Here is a 19178-nt window from a genome sequence, read left to right as displayed (position 1 = left end):
AGAGGATGGAAGTGTGGAACTTTCCAGGGGAGAGGCAAAACATCATGGTCACCCTTAGAGAGGAGCTGGTCCAAGAGGGAAGGTCGCAGCAGAGACACAGCCTCCTCACAATATCCAGCTATGCCTGACGCCAGCTAATCCAAACGTGGCGGTTCCATGAGCCATCCATCCCTCCTTTCTGCCTGAATCTGTTTGAGTGGGTTTCTGTCACCTTCAGCCAGCAGGTCCAAACTTGTAAGAAGCTACACAAGCAGCCACAGCCGCTGCCCCCAGGAGGATGCTGCCCCCAGGAGGATGCTACCCCCAGGTGGAGCAAAGGCTTCAAAACCAGGAACAGCCTCTCCCTCTTCACACCTCTCTGCAGAACTCTGCACACAACAGGTGCTTCACAAACCCCAGCTGAAGGGAGCCCCGCCGCGGGCTTTTCACAAACACAGGAGGTGGGCCAGTGTCTGTGCCTCAGTTTCCTTGGTTAACTGCTAAAAGGTACTGAAAGCCCCACTAGGGGTGGGGCTATGATGAACAGAAAAGGGGGAGGGAAGCAAGGTCAAGTCTGCAAGCCAGATTGATCCCTACGTTCTGCCAGGATTTTTTTTCTGTTCCCTTTTTTTTTTTTAGATGGAGTTTCGCTCTTGTTGCCCAGGCTGGAGTGCAATGGCACGATCTTGGCTCACCGCAACCTCCGCCTCCTGGGTTCAGGCAATTCTCCTGCCTCAGCCTCCTGAGTAGCTGGGATTACGGGCACGTGCCACCATGCCCAGCTGATTTTTTGTATTTTTAGTAGAGACGGGGTTTCACCATGTTGACCAGGATGGTCTCGATCTCTTGACCTCGTGATCCACCCGCCTTGGCCTCCCAAAGCACTGGGATTACAGGCGTGAGCCACCGCGCCTGGCCTCTGTTCTTTTGTTTTTGACACAGAGTCTCGCTCTGCTGCTGAGGCTGGAGCGCAGTTGTGTGATCAAGGCTCACTGCAGCCTGGCCCTCTGGGGCTCAAGCCATTCTCAGCCTTCAGAGTAGCTGGGACTACAGGTCCTTGCCCCCCTACCCAGCTAATTTTTTCATTTTTTTGGTGGAGACGGGGGTCTTCCTACATTGCCTGGGCTTGCCACAAATATCTGGGCTCAAGTGATCCTCCTGCCTTGGCCTCCCAAAGTGCTGGGATCACAGGCATGAGCCATGAGGACTTTTACTGAGCACATACTATGTGCCTGGCCGTTTGCAAGGTTGGAGATTCAGAAGTGAGCAATACAGACCAAATCCCCACCTTTGAGTGGGGGAGATGGACAAGAGGCATGTCACCTCCACAGGCTGCCTGTTAGGAACATCTCAGGCAGTGGCCACTGCCTATGCAAAGGCCCTGAGGTGGAGAGAGCTTGGCCTAGACAGCAGAAAGGGAGAATGCTGGGTGGGATGGAGGGAAGCAGAAAGTGAGGTGGGAGAGGCGACAACAGGAAGAAGACGACCAGAGGACTAAAGGCCCCAAGGGCTGGGACTAGGATTCCACTTTTACTCTGAGGGAAAATGGAACCCATGAAGGGTTACATGGGAGGAGCTTTCAACATTAGACCAAGCCAGGCACAGTGGCTCATGCGTACAATCCCAGCACATGGGGAGGCCGAAGCGGACAGATTACTTCAGGTCAGGGGTTCAAGACCAGCCTGGCCATCATGATGAAACCCCATCTCTACTAAAAATACAAAAATTCTCATGCTGTAGGACTGGCCCTAAAAAAAAAAAAAAAAAGAGAGAGAGAGAGAGAGAAAAGAAGACAAAAAAGAAAAAGAAAAAACCAAACAAAAATTAGCGGGGGGCATAGTGGCGAGTGCCTATAGTCCCAGCTACTCGAGAGGCTGAGGCAGGAGAATTGCTTGAACCCGAGAAGTGGAGGCAGAGGTTGCAGTGAGCTGAGATCGCACCACTGCACTCCAGCCTGGGAGACACAGCGAGACTCTCTTAAAAAACAAACAAACAAACAAAAATAGCACACTGGACCAAAGGTGGGGGACCCATGAGTCAAGGACTGAATCTGGCTTCAGCCAATAAATTGCTGTGACCTAGACCACACTCCTGCACCCATCTGGGTCTCAGTTTCTCTACCTGCACCCCAGAGAGCTCAGCTAATACCTACAGCTTTCTCAAACGCAGGGTTGGGGACCAGCCCCTCTACCCCGGGCTGGGTGACCCAGCCTGGCAACCCGGCGTGGCCCACCTTGCCCTTGCGGAAGAGAGCCTTGATGTTGTCCGGCTGGTGCTCCAGTACAAGGCTGCAGGAGCGCAGGGCCGCGCGGTAGTGGTCCAGCTTCAGCTGCGAGGCCGCCAGGTTGTTCAGACACTTCACCTTCAACTGCAGGAGCTGTGCCTCCTCCTCGAATGTCATGTCCACTATTGGGAGACAGTGCCCACCACGGCGGCTGTCACCACACTAACAGACCCCCCGAACCCCGTGGAAGCTGCCTTCTACCCCAGGGGAATGCAGGCCTCTCGGGCCTGTTTCCCCAGCTTTAACCCGAGACCAAGGGCCGTGCTTTCCTGGGGCTCTCCGAGGAATCTACAACATGGAGCCTTAAGCAAGCAAGGGCCTGACCCATGGGGCGTGTGGACTGGCCCTATGTGTGGTCACCCCTGTCCCCACATCCACCTGCATTCTGTAACACTCCACTGGTCTGGGATAGACCACGAGTTGGCAACAGGCCCCTAGGTTAGGGTCAGTTGGGGATCTACCCATATTATGGGATATTCTAGAATGTTCCGAGTCTGAGGCTCTCTGGGGCTAAAAGTTTCTGGCATGGAGAGTGGACACCTTTGCAGGGGAGGTGGTGGGGATCTGACCCAGCGGGCGGTCACCTTTGGCGCTGGAGGTGATGGCCTTGATGGCGAGATCGTAGGAGTTGGCGGCCAGGACGAAGTCCGCCCGCTGGTAGTGGGCGTTGCCACACTCCCGCTTCCGGTTGGCCAGGGCCACGCGCTCCTGCCCTGTGAGCATCTCCAGGTCAGGCCCATCCACAGCCGTCTTCAGGGTCACCTCCAGGCACAGGGCCGCGTGCGGGGGGATATATGGGCTCCTGCTAGTGGGGTGGGGGCAGGCAGGGGTTGCACTCAGACCTGGTGACCCCCAAACCTGCTGGGCTGGCTCAGAGGGAGTGGGCCTGGCTCAAGCCCCGGATCTATCTCCCTCCGCCCTCTGTCATTCCCTCCTCCGTAAAGTGCCGGGTAAGTGACATGCCGCCTAGGAGCTATGGGACCTGATGAATGAGTTCCCCTTCCTAAGCCTGCGTTTTCCTCTTTTTTAAGGGAAGGGTCTCACTGTGTTGCCCAGGCTGGAGTGCAGTGGCACAATCTTGGCTCACTGCAGCCTCGAAATCCTGGGCTCAAGTGATCCTCCTGCCTGAGCCTCCTCAGTAGCTGGGACTACAGGCATGCACCACACCCAGCTAATTTTTAGCACTACACCCAAGTAATTTTTAAATTTTTTTGTATGGAAATGGGGTCTATATTGCTTAGGCTGGTCTGAAAAACCGGACCTCAAGCAATCCTACCTCAACTTCCCAAAGTGCTGGGATTTCAGGTGTGAGCCACCTCACCCAGCCTGTTTCTCCTTCTATAAAATGGGCAGGTAGACTGGGTAAGCTGAGGGGTACACCCACTCCACCCACCCCCTGCTGAGACCCTAAGGGTGGCCGGCTCTCACCTGCCTTGGGGACCGTAGCAGTACTTGGAGTCAGCAGTAACCATGGCCGTCTCCCCCACATCCATGAGTGGGACACTGAGATCCAGGGCCTGGGGTATGTGGGGACAGCCAGCAGTCAGGCAGGCCCAGGCCCAGCGAGGTGCACCCCTTGCCCCTGCCCTGTCCCGCCCCAGCCCGCACCTGGATGACATCACAGTCGCCCAGGGTAAACACCAGCTCCGGCTCCTCCTGCACCCGTGTGCCGTTCTCCAGCGATGTCTGCAGATGCACGGTGACCACCTGGCCCTTGACTGGGCGGCTCGAACCTGGTGGCCCTGGGACCAGCGTCTTCTTCCTCAACAGCCCATTCCCTGCCAGGGGCCAGGGACATGCAGCCTGTCACCAGGCAGCTCAGACAGGCACCCGTTCCCATGAGCCCCACCCTGAGCTCTGCCCACTCGCTGTCCCAGGGGAATGCAGGCCTCTCTGGCCTCAGTTTCCCCAACTTTAACCCGGGACCAAGGGCTGTGCTTTCCTGGGGCTCTCCCAAAGAATCTACAACGTGGCACCTTAAACAAGTGAGGGCCTGGCCTGTGGGGCGTGTGGACTGGCCCTGTGTGCTGCCACCCCAGTCCCCACATCCACCTGCATTCTACAACACTCCACTGGTCTGGGATAGACCATGAATCTGCAACAGGCCATAGATTTGGGGCAGTTGGGGATCTACCCATATTCTGGGATTTTCTAGAATGTTCTAAGTCTGATGCTACCTGGAGCTGCAAGTTTCTGGAACAGAGAATGGATACGAACTTCTGTTTCTGGCCAACACCGGGGCACAAACCAAACCTCCAATGGCCACTCTGCCACCAGAGTGGGGGACTCCATGTGTGGGGCACTGAGCAGGATGGGACACACTTCGGGGTGACAGTGCTGGTGCCAGGGCCCAACACAGCAAACAATGGTTGGTCTGGTTGTTATTGTTGTTTTTAAGAGACGGGGTTAGTGCTACAGCTGCTTTGAAATTTGTCTTGCAGGCTTTCCTGTTTTTGCCAGAAAGCCTCCAAAAATTTTTCCAAAAAAATGAATAAATAAATAAAAAGAGACGGGGTTTCACTATGTTGACCAGGCTGGTCTCGAACTCCTGATCTTGTGATCCACCCACCTTGGCCTCCCAAAGTGCTGGGATTACAAGCGGGAGCCACCATGCCTGGCTTTTTTTTTTTTTTTTTTTTTTTTTTTTAAAAGAAAATTGAGGGCTAGGCACAGTGGCTCACGCCTGTAACCCCAGCACTTTGGGAGGCCCAGGCAGATCACCTGAGGTCAGGAGTTCAACACCACCCTGGTCAAGATGGTGAAACCTCGTCTCTACTAAAAATACAAAAAGCGGGGCACCACCATAAGGAGGGGCGAACTGGCCCAGGTCGGAAACGGAGCAGGTCAAAACTCCCATGCTGATCAGTAGTGGGATCGTGCCTGAATAGCTACTGCACTCCAGCCTGGGCAACATAGGGAGACCCTGTCTCCAAAAAAAATAAAATAATGGCCGGGCGCGGTGGCTCACGCCTGTAATCCCAGCACTTTGGGAGGCCGAGGCGGGTGGATCATGAGGTCAAGAGATTGAGACCATCCTGGTCAACATGGTGAAACCCCTAAACGTCTCTACTAAAAATGCAAAAATTAGCTGGGTGTGGTGGCGCGCACCTGTAGTCCCAGCTACTCGGGAGACTGAGGCAAGAGAATGGCATGAACCCAGGAGGCGGAGGTTGCGGTGAGCCGAGATCGCGCCATTGCACTCCAGCCTGGGTAACGAGCAAAACTCCGTCTCAAAATAAATAAATAAATAAAACGAAAATAAAATAATAAAATAAAAAATAAATAAATAAATTAGCTGGGCGTGGTGGTGGGCACTTGTAATCCCAGCTAATCGGGAGGATGAGGTAGAGAATTACTTGAACCCGGGAGGTGGAGGTTGCAGTCAGCTGAGATCATGCCACTGCACTCCAGCCTGGGTGACAGAGTGAGACTCTGTCTCAAAAAAAAAAAAAAAAATGAGGTTGGCCAGGTTTCCAGCTATTTGAGAGGTCAAACTGGGAGGATCACAAGTTCAGACCAGCATCTGGGCAAAACGGCAAGAACTCAGTCTCCCGACCCTCCTCAAAAAGAAAGAAAACCAACGCTCAGAGAGGGCAACCAGCCAGCCCCTCAGGCTGAAATTCTAGCCCTGAGATGCTTGGGCCTAAGTTTACCCAGCCATGAAATGACATGCTCATGGGGCCCTTGGTTAGCAGAGGCCCTGGGATACACGGTCTCTACCACTGCACCAAGTATGCTGAATTTAGAAGTTAAGCAAAGGCCAGGTTCAGTGGCTCATGCCTGCAATCCCAGCACTTTGGGAGGCCGAGGTGAGAAGACTGCTTGAACCCAGGAGTTTGAGGCTGGCCTGGGCAACACAGTGAGACCCCATCTCTACAAAAATTAAAAAATGGCCAGGCACAGTGGCTCACATTTGTAATGCCAGTACTTTGGAAGGCTGAGGCAGGAGGATCACCTGAGGTCAGGAGTTTGAGTCCAGCTTGGCCAATGTGGTAAGACCCCGTCTCCAATAAAAATAAAAAAATTAGGGGCCAGGCTCAGTGGCTGATGCCTGTAATCCCAGCACTTTGGGAGGCCGAAGTGGATGGCTCACCTGAGGTCAGGAGTTCGAGAGCAGCCTGGCCAACATGGTGAAACTAAAAATACAAAATTTAGCCGGGCGTGATGGCAGGAGCCTGTAATCCCAGCTACTCGGGAGGCTGAGGCAGGACTTGAACCCAGGAGGCAGAGGTTGCAGTGAGCCGAGATCACGCCATTACACTCCAGCCTGGGCAACAAGAGTGAAATTCCGTCTCAAAAAAAAAAAAAAAAAAAAAAATTAGCTGGGCATGATAGCAGGTAACTGAAGTCCCAGCTACTCAGGATGCAGAAGCAGAAGAATCACTTGAACCTGGGAGGTAGAGATGGCAATGAACCGAGATTGCACCACTGCACTCCTGCCTGGGCAACAAAGCAAGATTGTCTCAAAAAACAAAATAGCCAGGCATGGTGGCTCACGCCTGTAATCCTAGCACTTTGGGAGGCCGAGGTGGGTGGCTCACCTGACATCAGGGGTTCAAGACCAGCCTGGCCATCATGGTGAAACCCCATCTTAAAAAAAAACAAAAAACAAAAACAAAATAAAGTTAAACAGAGCTGAACAGCTTATAAACAAAAGCTGCCTCTCGTGTCCCCAGCAATCACAGGAATGACCATAGCCAATACCCTCACAAACACACCCAGATAACCCCACAGTGACGATCCCCCGTCATCCCAGGAAAGCACTGGAGTGACTGCTGCCAGCACCATCCCGTCAAAGCAGGAAATGCAGGTGCAGAGGGTAGGACCCGGCCAGGGACACACAGCCCTGCCCCTTCTTCACAGTGCTACCAAGGTGTCCACAAAACACTATCTTAGCAAAGCAAGGGCTACATGGGTCTGAGGTGCTCTGCAGTCCCTCCTGTTCCCATGTTTACCTGAGTTATATAATATACCATTGGCCTAGAGTATTTCTTTTTTTTTTTTGACAGTTTCATTCTTGTTACCTAGGCTGGAGTGCAATGGCGCAGTCTCAGCTCACTGCAGCCTTCACCTCCTGGGTTCAAGCGATTTTCCTGCCTCAGCCTCCCAAGTAGCTGGGATTACAGGTGTGCACCACCATGCCCAGCTAATTTTATTGTATTTTTAGTAGTGACGGGGTTTTGCCATGTTGGCCAGGCTGGTCTTGAACTCCTGACCTCAGGTGATCCACCCACCTCAGCCTCCCAAGGTGTTAGGATTATAGGCGTGAGACACTGCACCCGGCCTTTTTTTCTTTTTTTTTTTTGAGACAGAGTCTTGCTCTGTCACCCAGGCCGGAGTGCAGTGGTGCGATCTTGGCTCACTGCCACCTCTGCCTCCCGGGTTCAAGCAATTCTCCTACCTCTGCCTCCCAAGTAGCTGGGGTTACAGGTGCCCAAACCACGCTTGGCAAGTTTTGGTATTTTTTGCAGAGATGGGGTTTCACCATGTTGTCCAGGCTGGTCTCAAACTCGTGACCTCAGGTGATCCACCCGCCTCCCAAAGTGCTAGGATTATAGGCGTGAGCCACCACTCACGGCCTGGCCTAGAGTATTTCATGAGTCTGAGTGAACTCTGGCCTAAAGGTTAGCGGCAGTGGTATATATCCAACTATGTTCTGGAATATTCTAGAATATTCCAAATTTCTGTGCTACTCCCACCTTGTACATGTCCCCTAACTCATCTGGAAACCACCAAGCTAGGGGATCCCAATGGACCTGTGTCTCAAGGTTTGCAGGCACTGATGGGTGCCTCTCAATCAGGTGGCCTCTGGGAAAATCATGTCTCCTCTCAAGAGTTCAGTTTCCGGCTAGGCGCGGTGGCTCACATCTGTAATCCCAGCACTTTGGGAGGCCGAGGCGAATGGATCACCTGAGGTCAGGAGTTCGAGACCAGCCTGACCAACACGGTGAAACCCAGTATCTACTAAAGATACAAAAATTAGCCGGGCATGGTGGCGTACGCCTGTAGTCCCAGCTCTTCGGGAGGCTGAGGCAGGAGAATTGCATGAACCCAGGAGGCCGAGGCTGCAGTGAGCCGAGATTGTGCCACTGCACTCCAGCCTGGGCGACAGAGCGAGACTCTGTCTCAAAAAAAAAAAAAAAAAAAAGTTCAGTTTCCTTGCCTGAGAAACAGAAGCCCCCATATTGACCTCAAAAAGCGGCTGGCACAATTATAAACACAGTGCGAACCTCATGGTCCGAGTGGGTGTGGGGCAGCTCAGCTCTCACAGTATCAGGGGGAAAGAACAGCTTGCCAATCTCTAACATGGCCAGGGAGGCTGTGTGACCTCGGGCAAGCACCTTGGCCTCTCTGAGCCTACCCTTTGCCATCTGTAAAGTGGGGATATAGTAGAAATTACAATGCGGTGGTTTTGTTTGTCTGTTTGTTTGTTTTTTAGAGACGGGGTTTCACCATGTTGGCCAGGCTGGTCTTGAACTCCTGACCTCAAGCAATCCACCCGCCTCGGCCTCCCAAAGTGCTGGGATTACAGGCATTAGCCACGGCGCCCAGCCTGTTTGTTTGCTTTTGTTTGCTTGCTCTGTCACCCAGGCTGGAGTGCAATGGCACAGTCAGTTCACTGCAACCTCCGCCTCCTGAGTTCAAGCGATTCTCCTGCCTCAGCCTCCCAAGTAGCTGGCTACAGGCGTGTGTCACCACCCCCAGCTAAGTTTTGCATTTTTTTTTTTTTTTTTGAGACAGAGTTTCGCTCTTGTTACCCAGGCTGGAGTGCAATGGCTCGATCTCGGCTCACCGCAACCTCCGCCTCCTGGGTTCAGGCAATTCTCCTGCCTCAGCCTCCTGAGTAGCTGGGACTACAGGCACACGCCACCATGCTCAGCTAATTTTTTTGTAGTTTTAGTAGAGACAGGGTTTCACCATGTTGACCAGGATGGTCTCAATCTCTTGACCTCGTGATCCACCCGCCTCGGCCTCCCAAAGTGCTGGGATTACAGGCTTGAGCCACCGCGCCCGGCCAAGTTTTGCATTTTTAGTAGAGACAGGGTTTCACCATGTTGGCCAGGCTGGTCTCCAATTCCCGACTTCGGGTGATCCACCGCTGCCTCAGCCTCCCAAAGAGCTGGGATTATAGGTGTGAGCCACCGTGCCTGGCCCACAGTGTTGTTGTAAGGATGAAATAAAATGATATATAGGCCTGGCACAAAAATCAGTGCTCAGTAAATATTACCTGGTGTTATTTTTATTTTTTTAGGACAAAGTCTTGCTTTGTCACCCAGGCTGGAGAGCAATGGCAGTTGTGTTATTTTTAGTAGTAGTAAGATTTTTGGCCAGGCACGGTGGCTCACACCTGTAATCCCAGCATTTTGGGAGGCCGAGGCGGGTGAATCACTTCAGGTCAGGAGTTCAAAACCAACCTGGCCAACATGGTGAAACCCCATCTCTGCTAAAAATACAGAAAAAAAGTCCAGGCATGGTGGCTCACGCCTATAATCCCAGCACTTTGGGAGGCCAAGGTGGGCAGATCACGAGGTCAAGAGATCAGGCCCATCCTGGCCAACATGGTGAAACCCCATCTCTACTAAAAACACAAAAATGAGCTGGGCATGGTGGTACACACCTGAAATCCCAGGTAGTTGGGAGACTGAGGCAGGAGAATTGCTGGAACCTGGGAGGCGGAGGTTGCAGTGAGCCGAGATTGCGCCACTGCACTCCAGCCTGGAGACACAGTAAGACTCCATCTCAAAAAAATAAAAATAAACAAAAAAAAATTAGCCAGGTTCAGCGGTGGGAGCCAGTAATCCCAGCTACTTGGGAGGCTGAGGCAGGAGAAGCACTTAAACCTGGAAGGCAGAGGTTACAGTGAGCTGACGTTGCACCACTGCTTCCAGCCTCGGTGACGGAGCAAGACTCCATCTCAAAAAAATAAGAGAAGTAGTAAGATTTTTATCAGTAGTGGTAGTGATATTTAGTAATATTACTGTTTCATCAGTGTCAATATGATTGGATGGTATTGCTACAGTATTGTTTGTACAATGAACAGTGGTAATGCTGTCTTGTTATTTGCATGGGCACCGGCGTTATTTGGTATACGAGATACCGGTACTATACCACCGGCAAGATGACTTCCACAGAATACTAACATTTCTCTTGTTTTCAGTTGCTGTGATGGGGTATGCTGGGCAGAACATGTGTGAGTTCCCCGAGTTTACTTCTTGTAGGATTTCTCCGAGCATTTACAATAGTATGAGTACTGTGAACCCACCAGAAGGCTGAACACGATAACATTCCACTGGTCTACTTGACCCCAGGACACAATTTTGTTTTTGGAGGTGGATGTCTTGCTGCGTTGCTCAGACTGGCATGCACCCAGGACACATTTTTTTTTTTTTTTTGAGATGGAGTTTCGCTCTTGTTACCCAGGCTGGAGTGCAATGGCGCGATCTCGGCTCACCGCTACCTCTACATCCCAGGCTCAAGCGATTCTTTTGCCTCAGCCTCCCAAGTAGCTGGGATTACAGGCATGCGCCAACACACCCAGCTAATTTTTGTATTTTTGGTAGACACGGGGTTTCACCATGTTGGTCGGGCTGGTCTCAAACTTCTGACCTCATGATCCACCCGCCTCGGCCTCCCAAAGCGCTGGGATTATAGGTGTGAGCCACAGTGCCTGGCCTAGGACACATTTTTCAGAGCACAAGCCTGTGTCACACAAACACCAGAAAAAGACACAGTGTTAGGGTTAGGAGCTGCCAGCGCCTGGTGTGCTGGCTGTGTGGCTCTGGGCAGGTGACTCAGCCTCTCTGAGCTACTGTTGGCAGATCTGGGAAACAGGGACACAGTACATTGTGCACGTGTGTGAGTCAATGAATGAGGTACATCAACGTGAAGCATCTCCAGTAGTTGCCTTTGGTCGGCGATCATGGTGGTGACCACGTGACTTCCAACCCTCACAGCACAGATGGGGAAATGGGGCTCGGGGACGAGAGGGCCAGGGCCAAGGTCACCCTGATCCACCCTTGCTCCTTACCCAGAATATCCAGCCACTCTTCCGGGGCTGGGGCCGGGGCAGGCTCGGGCTCCATGGCAGCCAGGAACTCTCGGGCCAGGGCCCCAGGCTGCTCAGCTTCCTCCGCCACGGGTTGTCCCATGTCCTCCAGTGGTGGCAGCTCACTCAGGTCATCTTCCTCCTCCTCTTCCTCCTCCTCTTCCTCCTCCCCCTCAGCATCCTCAACCCCATCCAGCACCTCAAAGTCCTCAAGCGGCGGGACCCCTGCGGGCGGCGGGGCAGAGGGCTCAGAAGGTTCAGCACACGACGCCATGCTGCTGGGGGGACGGGAACTGGCCCTGGAAGTGGAGGGCAGAGATGTGGGTAAGACTCCTACACAGCCCCTCAAAGTCCCCACTGTACGCATTCCCCACACTGCCAATCGCTTTCTGTGTAACTCAGGGACTCCAAGCCACAGTTTCCCCATCTATACAGTGGGTAGAACAACAACCCCAGCTTGTTGGAAGAAGTTAACCCAGGCATCAAGCCTTTGGCATCAGGCTCAAACAGTGTTAGCCATTATTAGAGCTAATTATTGTTTAATGTTTACAAATACTCCAGGAAGTCGGGAACATTCCCCTCAACATTTTACGGAACAGGAAACAGGCCAGAGGGGCAAAGCCATTTACCCAAGGTCACAGAGAAAGCCAATGGCCAAGGGAGGATTTGAACCTGGGGCTTCAGGCCCTGTGGCTTTGCCTGATTATATGCTAAGTCAGGGGTGCTGGGATTTTTGTGGAGAGGACAGCTTCTGAGGACTTAGGGAAGCCATTTTTAGAGCCTCTGGGGCCACTGAGGGAATTGAACCTTTCACTAGGGCCTCCCACCTCCAGCCTCTTCTCCAAACAGGAGACCCTTCCCAAGACCACTAACAGTAATCACCCAGAAACCCTGAGCATGTTTCCTCTCACGCTCTCAATCTAAACCTATCCCCCACAACCCCAATATCAGGGAACCTGGTCAAAACCCTTCCCTAGGAGTGCATCCTCCTCTCCTCAGCCTCGGTCCCACCCCCTCAAAGCAGCCTCCTTTCCAGGAGTGGTCGAGGTCCCGAAGCGTTCTACAGCCTCTTCTTTGCCCCAGGCCTCCTGAACCAACAACCTAACCCTCTGTCCCCTAGGCCCCAAGCTCAGAGGAGTGTGGCACAGCCATCAAACCAGCCCGCAGCATCCCCTCCTCAGCCCTCACCTGCCTGCCCCTCCCGGGCGCGGGCCCCACTTTCTGAGACCCTCCCAGCCCCCACCCCCACAATGCCCCGCGCCCGCACAATTCGGCCTCCTCTCCCACCCCCGCCCCAACTACCACCGCCCCCAGCCCTGGCCAGCTCTCCCCACAGCCGCTCCGTCGCGCCGTAAACACTCTAGTGTCCCCAGACGCCCCCCCTTCTCGATCCCATAACACCCCACGCCCTCCTGATGCCCCACAGCCCGGCCGGGCCCTCCTTCAAGCCCCGACCCAGGCCCCTAACGCCCCACGCCTGTCTGACGCCACCAGCCTGGGGCACCCGACCCCCGCACGCCTCAGGCGCCCCTGGCCCTGCACGCCTGCGTAGGGAAGCCCCCACTGGATTTCCCTTTGCCTCCATGACCCCCATCCCCGGCCACCCCAGGCCGGCCGCGCCCCCTTGGGCACCCGCGACCCCCGTGTGGCCCCAGGCTCGCCGCCCCCGCGGCGCCTCGCCCCGCCCATCGGCCGCAGCCCCCTGAGCGCTGGCCCCTGGCCCAGCCCAGGCCAGGGCAGCGCCCCAGCCGACAAGGCGCCCCCAGCGCCGCAGGACACTTGCCTCTGGCTCCGGGACCCCCGCCTGGGGTCCTGCGCCCCCCTCCCCGCCCCCAGCCGCGGCCGCCGCGCCTCGGGAACCAGGTTCAGCCGCTCGGCCCCGCCCCTGCGTGCCCATTGGTCTTCGTTGCCGCTACTGCCGCGCCCATTGGCTCGTGCAGACATCCGTTCCGGGCGTTGGCACCTCCCCCTTCCTGCTTGGCTCCCCGGAACGTTCTTAAAGGGACCCGAGCCTCCAGGCCGCTTGGGCGGGGGCAGGAGACCCTGGGCTGGACCTCAACACGAGTCAGTGTCGTGCAGCCTGTGCGACTCCCGGCTCTCCTCTGAGCTTCATCCTGATCATCTGCGAAATGGGGATAAACACCCCCATCTATGCACTCTCACCTTGGGGGCTGTTGGGGGGGACAGCACTAAATGCTATTTCCTTAAAGAGTTCCGGCAAGGCAGCTCTGGGGTTGCTGATGACCCAACCTGAAGCCCTAGTTACAGAAGAGGACCTGAGGTCCTGAGGGGGAGTGACGTGCCCAAGGGCATACAGAACCCTCCCTCCCATCCCCCACCGAGTTTAATGTCCAGAAGGTTGTGTGGTGAATACAAGAGGCGCTCAATTACCGCTGGGCAGGCGACTGAGCCCGCAGGGCCACTGGAAAGAGTTCATCCCCCATGCACTCTGCTGAAGGATAAGGTGCTCACAGCCCAGGGAGAAGGCGGAATCTTTGATTAGCTAAGTTTTTATGGATCTTGTTTTGAAACCGGGGCACTTCTCCCTCCGTCACTCAGTTTTATTTCCTTTCTAGCAGTTACTCCCATCCAAAATTATCTTGTCATTTTTTTGCCTGTGGTTGGACGGGGCACCTCCCACTCTACTCCAACGTGGCAGAGATTTTTGCTTGTTTTGTGCCTAACACCTCCCTGAACCATGCCTGGCATCTATAGAAGCTCAATAAATGGATGGATGGATAGATGGGTGGGTGGGTGGATGGACGGATGGATGAATGAATGAATGAGTCAGACACTGGCTTTGGGAGGTAGCTATCATGGAGGTGGTAATGGGCTTTTTGGAGATAACCTCTCAGGTTGGAGTTCCTAGGTTGCCTCCTACAGGAAGCCCTCCCAGACCTCTCCAAGGCAAGACCAGGGGCCTCATTTGGCTGTCTTGGCAAAATGAAATCGATGAACCTCCACTTCATAACTAGTTTACTTATTTTTATTTATTTATTTTGAGACAGAGTCTCGCTCTGTCACTAGGCTGGAGTGCAGTGGTGCAATCTCAGCTCACTGCAACCTCTGCCTCCCGGGTTCAAGCAATTCTCCTGCCTCAGCCCCCCCAAGTAGCTGGGACTACAGATGTGCACCACCACACCCAGCTAATTTTTGTATTTTTAGAATTTTTAAAGACAGGGTTTCACCATGTTGGCCAGGATGGTCTCGCACTCCTGACCTCATGATCCATCCCCCTTGGCCTCCCAAACTAGTTTACCTATATCTCTGCCTTTTTTTTTCTTTTTTCTTTCTTTTTTTTTTTTTTGAGACGGAGTTTCGCTCTTGTTACCCAGGCTGGAGTGCAATGGCTCGATCTCGGCTCACCGCAACCTCCGCCTCCTGGGTTCAGGCAATTCTCCTGCCTCAGCCTCCTGAGTAGCTGGGATTACAGGCACACACCACCATGCCCAGCTGAATATTTTTATATTTAGTAGAGACGGGGTTTCACCATGTTGACCAGGACGGTCTTGATCTCTTGACCTCGTGATCCACCCGCCTCGGCCTCCCAAAGTGCTGGGATTACAGGCTTGAGCCACCGCGCCCGGCCTTCTTTTTTCTTTCTATTTTTTTTTTTTTTTTTTTTGGATAGGGCCTTACTTTGAAACCCAGGCTGAAGTGCAGTGGCACAATCTCAGATGACTGCAACCACCTCAACCTCCTGGGCTCAAGCGATCCTCCTGCCTCAGCCTTCTGAGTAGCTAGGATGACAGGTGCGCCATCATGTACAGCTGATATTTATATTTTGTGTAGAGATGGGGTTTCCCTATGTTACCCAGGCTGGTCTAAAACTCCTGAGCTCGAGCAATCCTCGCATTTTGGCTTCCCAAAGTGTTGGGATTACAGGTGTGAGCCACTGCCTTGCTGACCTCTGCCTTGCCCACTACACTGGAAGAGCCCTAAAGCTTGGGAACGCTTTGCTGTTTCTCATCGTTATATCTCTGAGGCTTGCACAGTGCCTGGCACAAAAGGTAGTGGTGGAGTCTCGGGGTAGTCACTGAGGAAGGAAGGAAGGGAGGCTGGACGGCCAGAAAAGGTGGTAACACAGCAGAGCTATGTAAGAAATCACCTAGGGGGCTGGGCACAGTGGCCCACGCCTGTAATCCCTCTACTCTGGGAGGCCAAGGTGGGTGGATCACTTGAGGTCAGGCGTTCAAGACTAGCCTGGTCAACATGGCAAAACTTCATCTCTATTAAAAATGCAAAAATTAGGCCGGGCGTGGTGGCTCAAGCCTGTAATCCCAGCACTTTGGGAGGCCGAGGCGGGTGGATCACGAGGTCAAGAGATCGAGACCATCCTGCCCAACATGGTGAAACCCCGTCTCTACTAAAAATACAAAAATTAGCTGGGCATGGTGGTGCATGCCTGTAATCCCAGCTACTCAGGAGGTTGAGGCAGGAGAATTGCCTGAACCCAGGAGGCGGAGGTTGCGGTGAGTCGAGAACGCGCCATTGCACTCCAGCCTGGGTAACATGAGTGAAACTCCGTCTCAAAAAAAAAAAAAAAAATGCAAAAATTAGCCTGGAGTGTTGGTGTGCACCTGTAGTCCCAGCTACTCGGGAGGCTGAGGCAGGAAAATTACTTGAACCCAGCAGGTAGAGGTTGTCATGAGCCAAGATCACGCCACTGCTCTCCAGCCTGGGTGACAAAGTGAGAGCCTTCCTCTACAGAATATTTACTTATTTATTTGAAGATCCAGTCTCCCTCTGTCTTTCACATAGAGTGCAGTGAAGATACCTGGGCTCACTGCAACCTCTGCCTTCCAGGATCAAGCAATTCTCCTGCCTCAGCCTCCTGAGTAGCTGGGATTACAGGTGCACACCACTACGCCCAGCTAATTTTCTTTTGTATTTTTAGTAGAGACGGGTTTTATCATGTTAGGCTGGTTTTGAACTCCTGACCTCGTGATCTGCCCGCCTCAGCCTCCCAAAGTGCTGGAATTACAGGCAGAAGCCACCACGCCCAGCCTCTACAGGATGTTTAAAAATGTAGTTCCAGCTAAATGGGAGGCTGAGGTGGGAGGGATCCCTTGAACCCAGGAGGTCAAGACTACAGTGAGTTATGATCCAGGCTCTGAACTGCAGCCTCAGCAACAAGGCAAGACACTGTTTCTAAAATAAGAATAATAATTACTATTTTTTTTTTTTTTTTTTTTTTTTTTTTTGCCGGGGTTTCGCTTTTTTTACCCAGGCTGGGGTGCAATGGCGCGGTCTCGGCTCACCGCAACCCCCGCCTCCTGGGTTCAGGCAATTCTCCTGCCTCAGCCTCCTGAGTAGCTGGGATTACAGGCACGCGTCACCATGCCCAGCTAATTTTTTGTATTTTTAGTAGAGACGGGGTTTCACCATGTTGGGCAGGATGGTCTCGATCTCTTGACCTCGTGATCCACCCGCCTCAGCCTCCCAAAGTGCTGGGATTACAGGCGTGAGCCACCGCGCCCGGCTTAATAATTACTATTATAAATAAACAATGAGCTAGTAAAATAAACTACAAAATAACACCACCACCAATAATAATAGTGGCTAGCACTCATTGAACAGGTATTTGCAGGCAAACATTTTACCTATATTTACTCTTCCCTTATAAAACAAATACTCGGCCAGGGGCAGAGGCTCACACTTGTAATCCCAGCACTTTGGGAGGCCAGGTGGGTGGATCACCTGAGGTCAGAAGCTGGAGACCAGCCTGGCCAACACGGTGAAACCCCATCTCTACTAAAAATACAAAAATCAGCCTGATGTGGTGGCAGATGCCTGTAATCCCAGCTACCTAGGAGGCTGAGGCAGGAGAATTGCCTGAATCCGGGAGGCGGAGGTTGCAGTGAGCCGAGATTCCGCCATTGCACTCCAGCCTGGACGACAGAGCAAGACTCCATCTCAAAAACAACAACAGCAACAACAAATACTGTACTTGGAGGCCATATCAATGGCTGCCTGAGAGCGTTGCAATTGTTGTGTCTTCCTGGTGAACTGAAACTGTCTCTTTTTAAAGTTTTTGAGATGGAGTCTTGCTCACTGCAGCCTCTGCCTCTTGGGTTCGAGCGATTCTCCTGCCTCAGCCTTCTGAGTAGCTGGGGTAACAGGCACCCACCACCACGCCTGGCTAATTTTTGTATTTTTAGCAGAGAAGGGGGATTTCGCCATGTTGGTCAGGCTGGTCTCGAACTACTGACCTCAGGTGATCCACCTGCCTTGGCCTCTCAAAGTGTGGGGATTGCAGGCGTGAGCCACCTCGCCCAGCCATGTTTTCTTTCTTTCTTTCTCACATGGGGTCTGGCTGTGTTGCCCAGGATGGAGTGCAGTGGGTGGTTTTAGCTCACTGCAAGCTCCGCCTCCCACATTCAAGTGATTCTCCTGCCTCAGTCTCCTAAATAGCTGGGATTACAGTCACTCACCACCACACCTGGCTAATTTTTGTATTTTTAGTAGAGACAGGGTTTCACCATGTTGGCCAGCCTGGTCTCGAACTCCTGACCCCGTGATCTGCCCCCCTCAGCCTCCCAAAGTGCTAGGATTACAGGTGTGAGTCACTGCACCCGGCCCTCACTGAGCTTCTAGTCCAGCCAGGGGAGCTGGATATTAACCAAACAATGACGCAGGTAAATATTTAATTGCAACTATGACCAGTACTACGTGAAAAATGAAGGCTGGAGTGGTGGCTCACACTTGTAATCCTCACACTGTGGGAGGCTGAGGCAGGAGGATCCCTTGAGGCCCGGAGTTTGAGACCAACCTGGGCAACATAGTGAAACTCCACCTCTACAAATAATAATAAAATATTAGTGGGCTGGGTGTGGTGGCTCACACCTGTAATCCCAGTACTTTGGGAGGCCAAGGCGGGTGGATCACTTGAGGTCAGGAGTTCAAGACCAGCCTGGCTAACATGGCAAAACCCCATCTCTACTAAAAATACAAAAATTAGCTGAGCATGGTAGCAGGTGCCTGTTATCCCAGCTACCTGGGAGGCTGAGACAGAATTGCTTGGACCTGGGAAAAGAAGGTTGCAGTGAGCTGAGATTGTGCCACTGCACTCCAGCCTGGGAGACACAGCAAGACTCCGTCCCCAAAATAATAATAATAATAATGATCATAATACAATATTAGGGGAGGATGGTGGCATGTGCTGGAGTCCCAGCTATTTGTGAGGGTGACGCAGGAGGACCACCTAAGCCTGGGGAGGTTGAGGTTGTGGTGAGCGGTGATCACGCCATTGCACTTCAGTGTGGGCAACAGAGTGAGACCCTATCACACCCATAAAAAAAGGATATGGGCCAGGTGTGGTGGCTCACACCTGTAATCCAAGCACTTTGGAGGCCAAGGTGGGCGAATCACCTGAGGTTGGGAGTTCAAGACCAACCTGACCAACATGGTGAAACCCCGTCTTTAAAAAAAAAAGGCCGGCCTGGTGGCTCACGCCTATAATCCCAGCACTTTGGGAGGCCGAGGCGGGTGGATCACAAGGTCAAGAGATCGAGACCATCCTGGTTAACATGGTGAAACCTGGTCTCTACTAAAAATACAAAAATTAGCTGGGCATGGTGGCGCACACCTGTAGTCCCAGCTACTCAGGAGGCTGAGGCAGGAGAATTGCTTGAACCCAGGAGGCAGAGGTTGCAGTGAGCTGAGATCGTGCCATTGCACTCCAGACGGGGTAACAAGAGCGAAACTCCGTCTCAAAAAAAATAAATAAAAAGGAAATGAAATGGGAAAAAGTGGCAGAGAAAGCCCTCCAGTCCCCAAACCTGACCTCACAATGTCCCCATCTCTGGGCAGACTGAATGTTCCCATAACTTTCTTTTTTTTTTTTTTTTTTTTTTTAAGACGGAGTTT

At 53.0% G+C, this 19178-nt stretch overlaps 1 protein-coding gene and 1 non-coding gene across 4 annotated transcripts in view; one reads left to right on the top strand and one right to left on the bottom strand.

The window, feature by feature from the left end:
- The window catches only part of FKBP8 (FKBP prolyl isomerase 8), a 15863-nt gene extending 2602 nt beyond the window's left edge, over positions 1-13261 (bottom strand). Inside the window, exons 1-6 of one of the 3 annotated variants that reach the window (XM_032267827.1) lie at positions 13093-13261; positions 11292-11608; positions 3872-4041; positions 3692-3780; positions 2848-3068; positions 2213-2385 (exon numbers count right to left, since the gene is read on the bottom strand). In XM_032267827.1, coding sequence (XP_032123718.1) covers positions 2213-2385; positions 2848-3068; positions 3692-3780; positions 3872-4041; positions 11292-11608; positions 13093-13253 — 1131 coding nt within the window. In that variant the 5' untranslated portion in view covers positions 13254-13261. Of the gene's footprint in view, positions 1-2212; positions 2386-2847; positions 3069-3691; positions 3781-3871; positions 4042-11291; positions 11609-12611; positions 12634-13092 lie in introns of those variants that run through there. The other 2 variants (XM_032267828.1, XM_032267829.1) reach the window with 2 other exon arrangements.
- LOC116542794 lies at positions 4671-4732 on the top strand. The gene has a single exon (XR_004265352.1). It is a non-coding gene; the product is annotated as a U7 small nuclear RNA (small nuclear RNA).
- Positions 13262-19178: the final 5917 nt, after the last annotated feature.

Source organism: Sapajus apella, unplaced genomic scaffold (assembly GCF_009761245.1).
Source record: "Sapajus apella isolate SASKATOON/1434 unplaced genomic scaffold, GSC_monkey_1.0 scaffold173, whole genome shotgun sequence".
In the NCBI taxonomy this organism is placed as follows: domain Eukaryota; kingdom Metazoa; phylum Chordata; class Mammalia; order Primates; family Cebidae; genus Sapajus; species Sapajus apella.
Note: the sequence above shows the minus strand (reverse complement) of the source record. Positions and strands in the feature narration are given on the sequence as shown.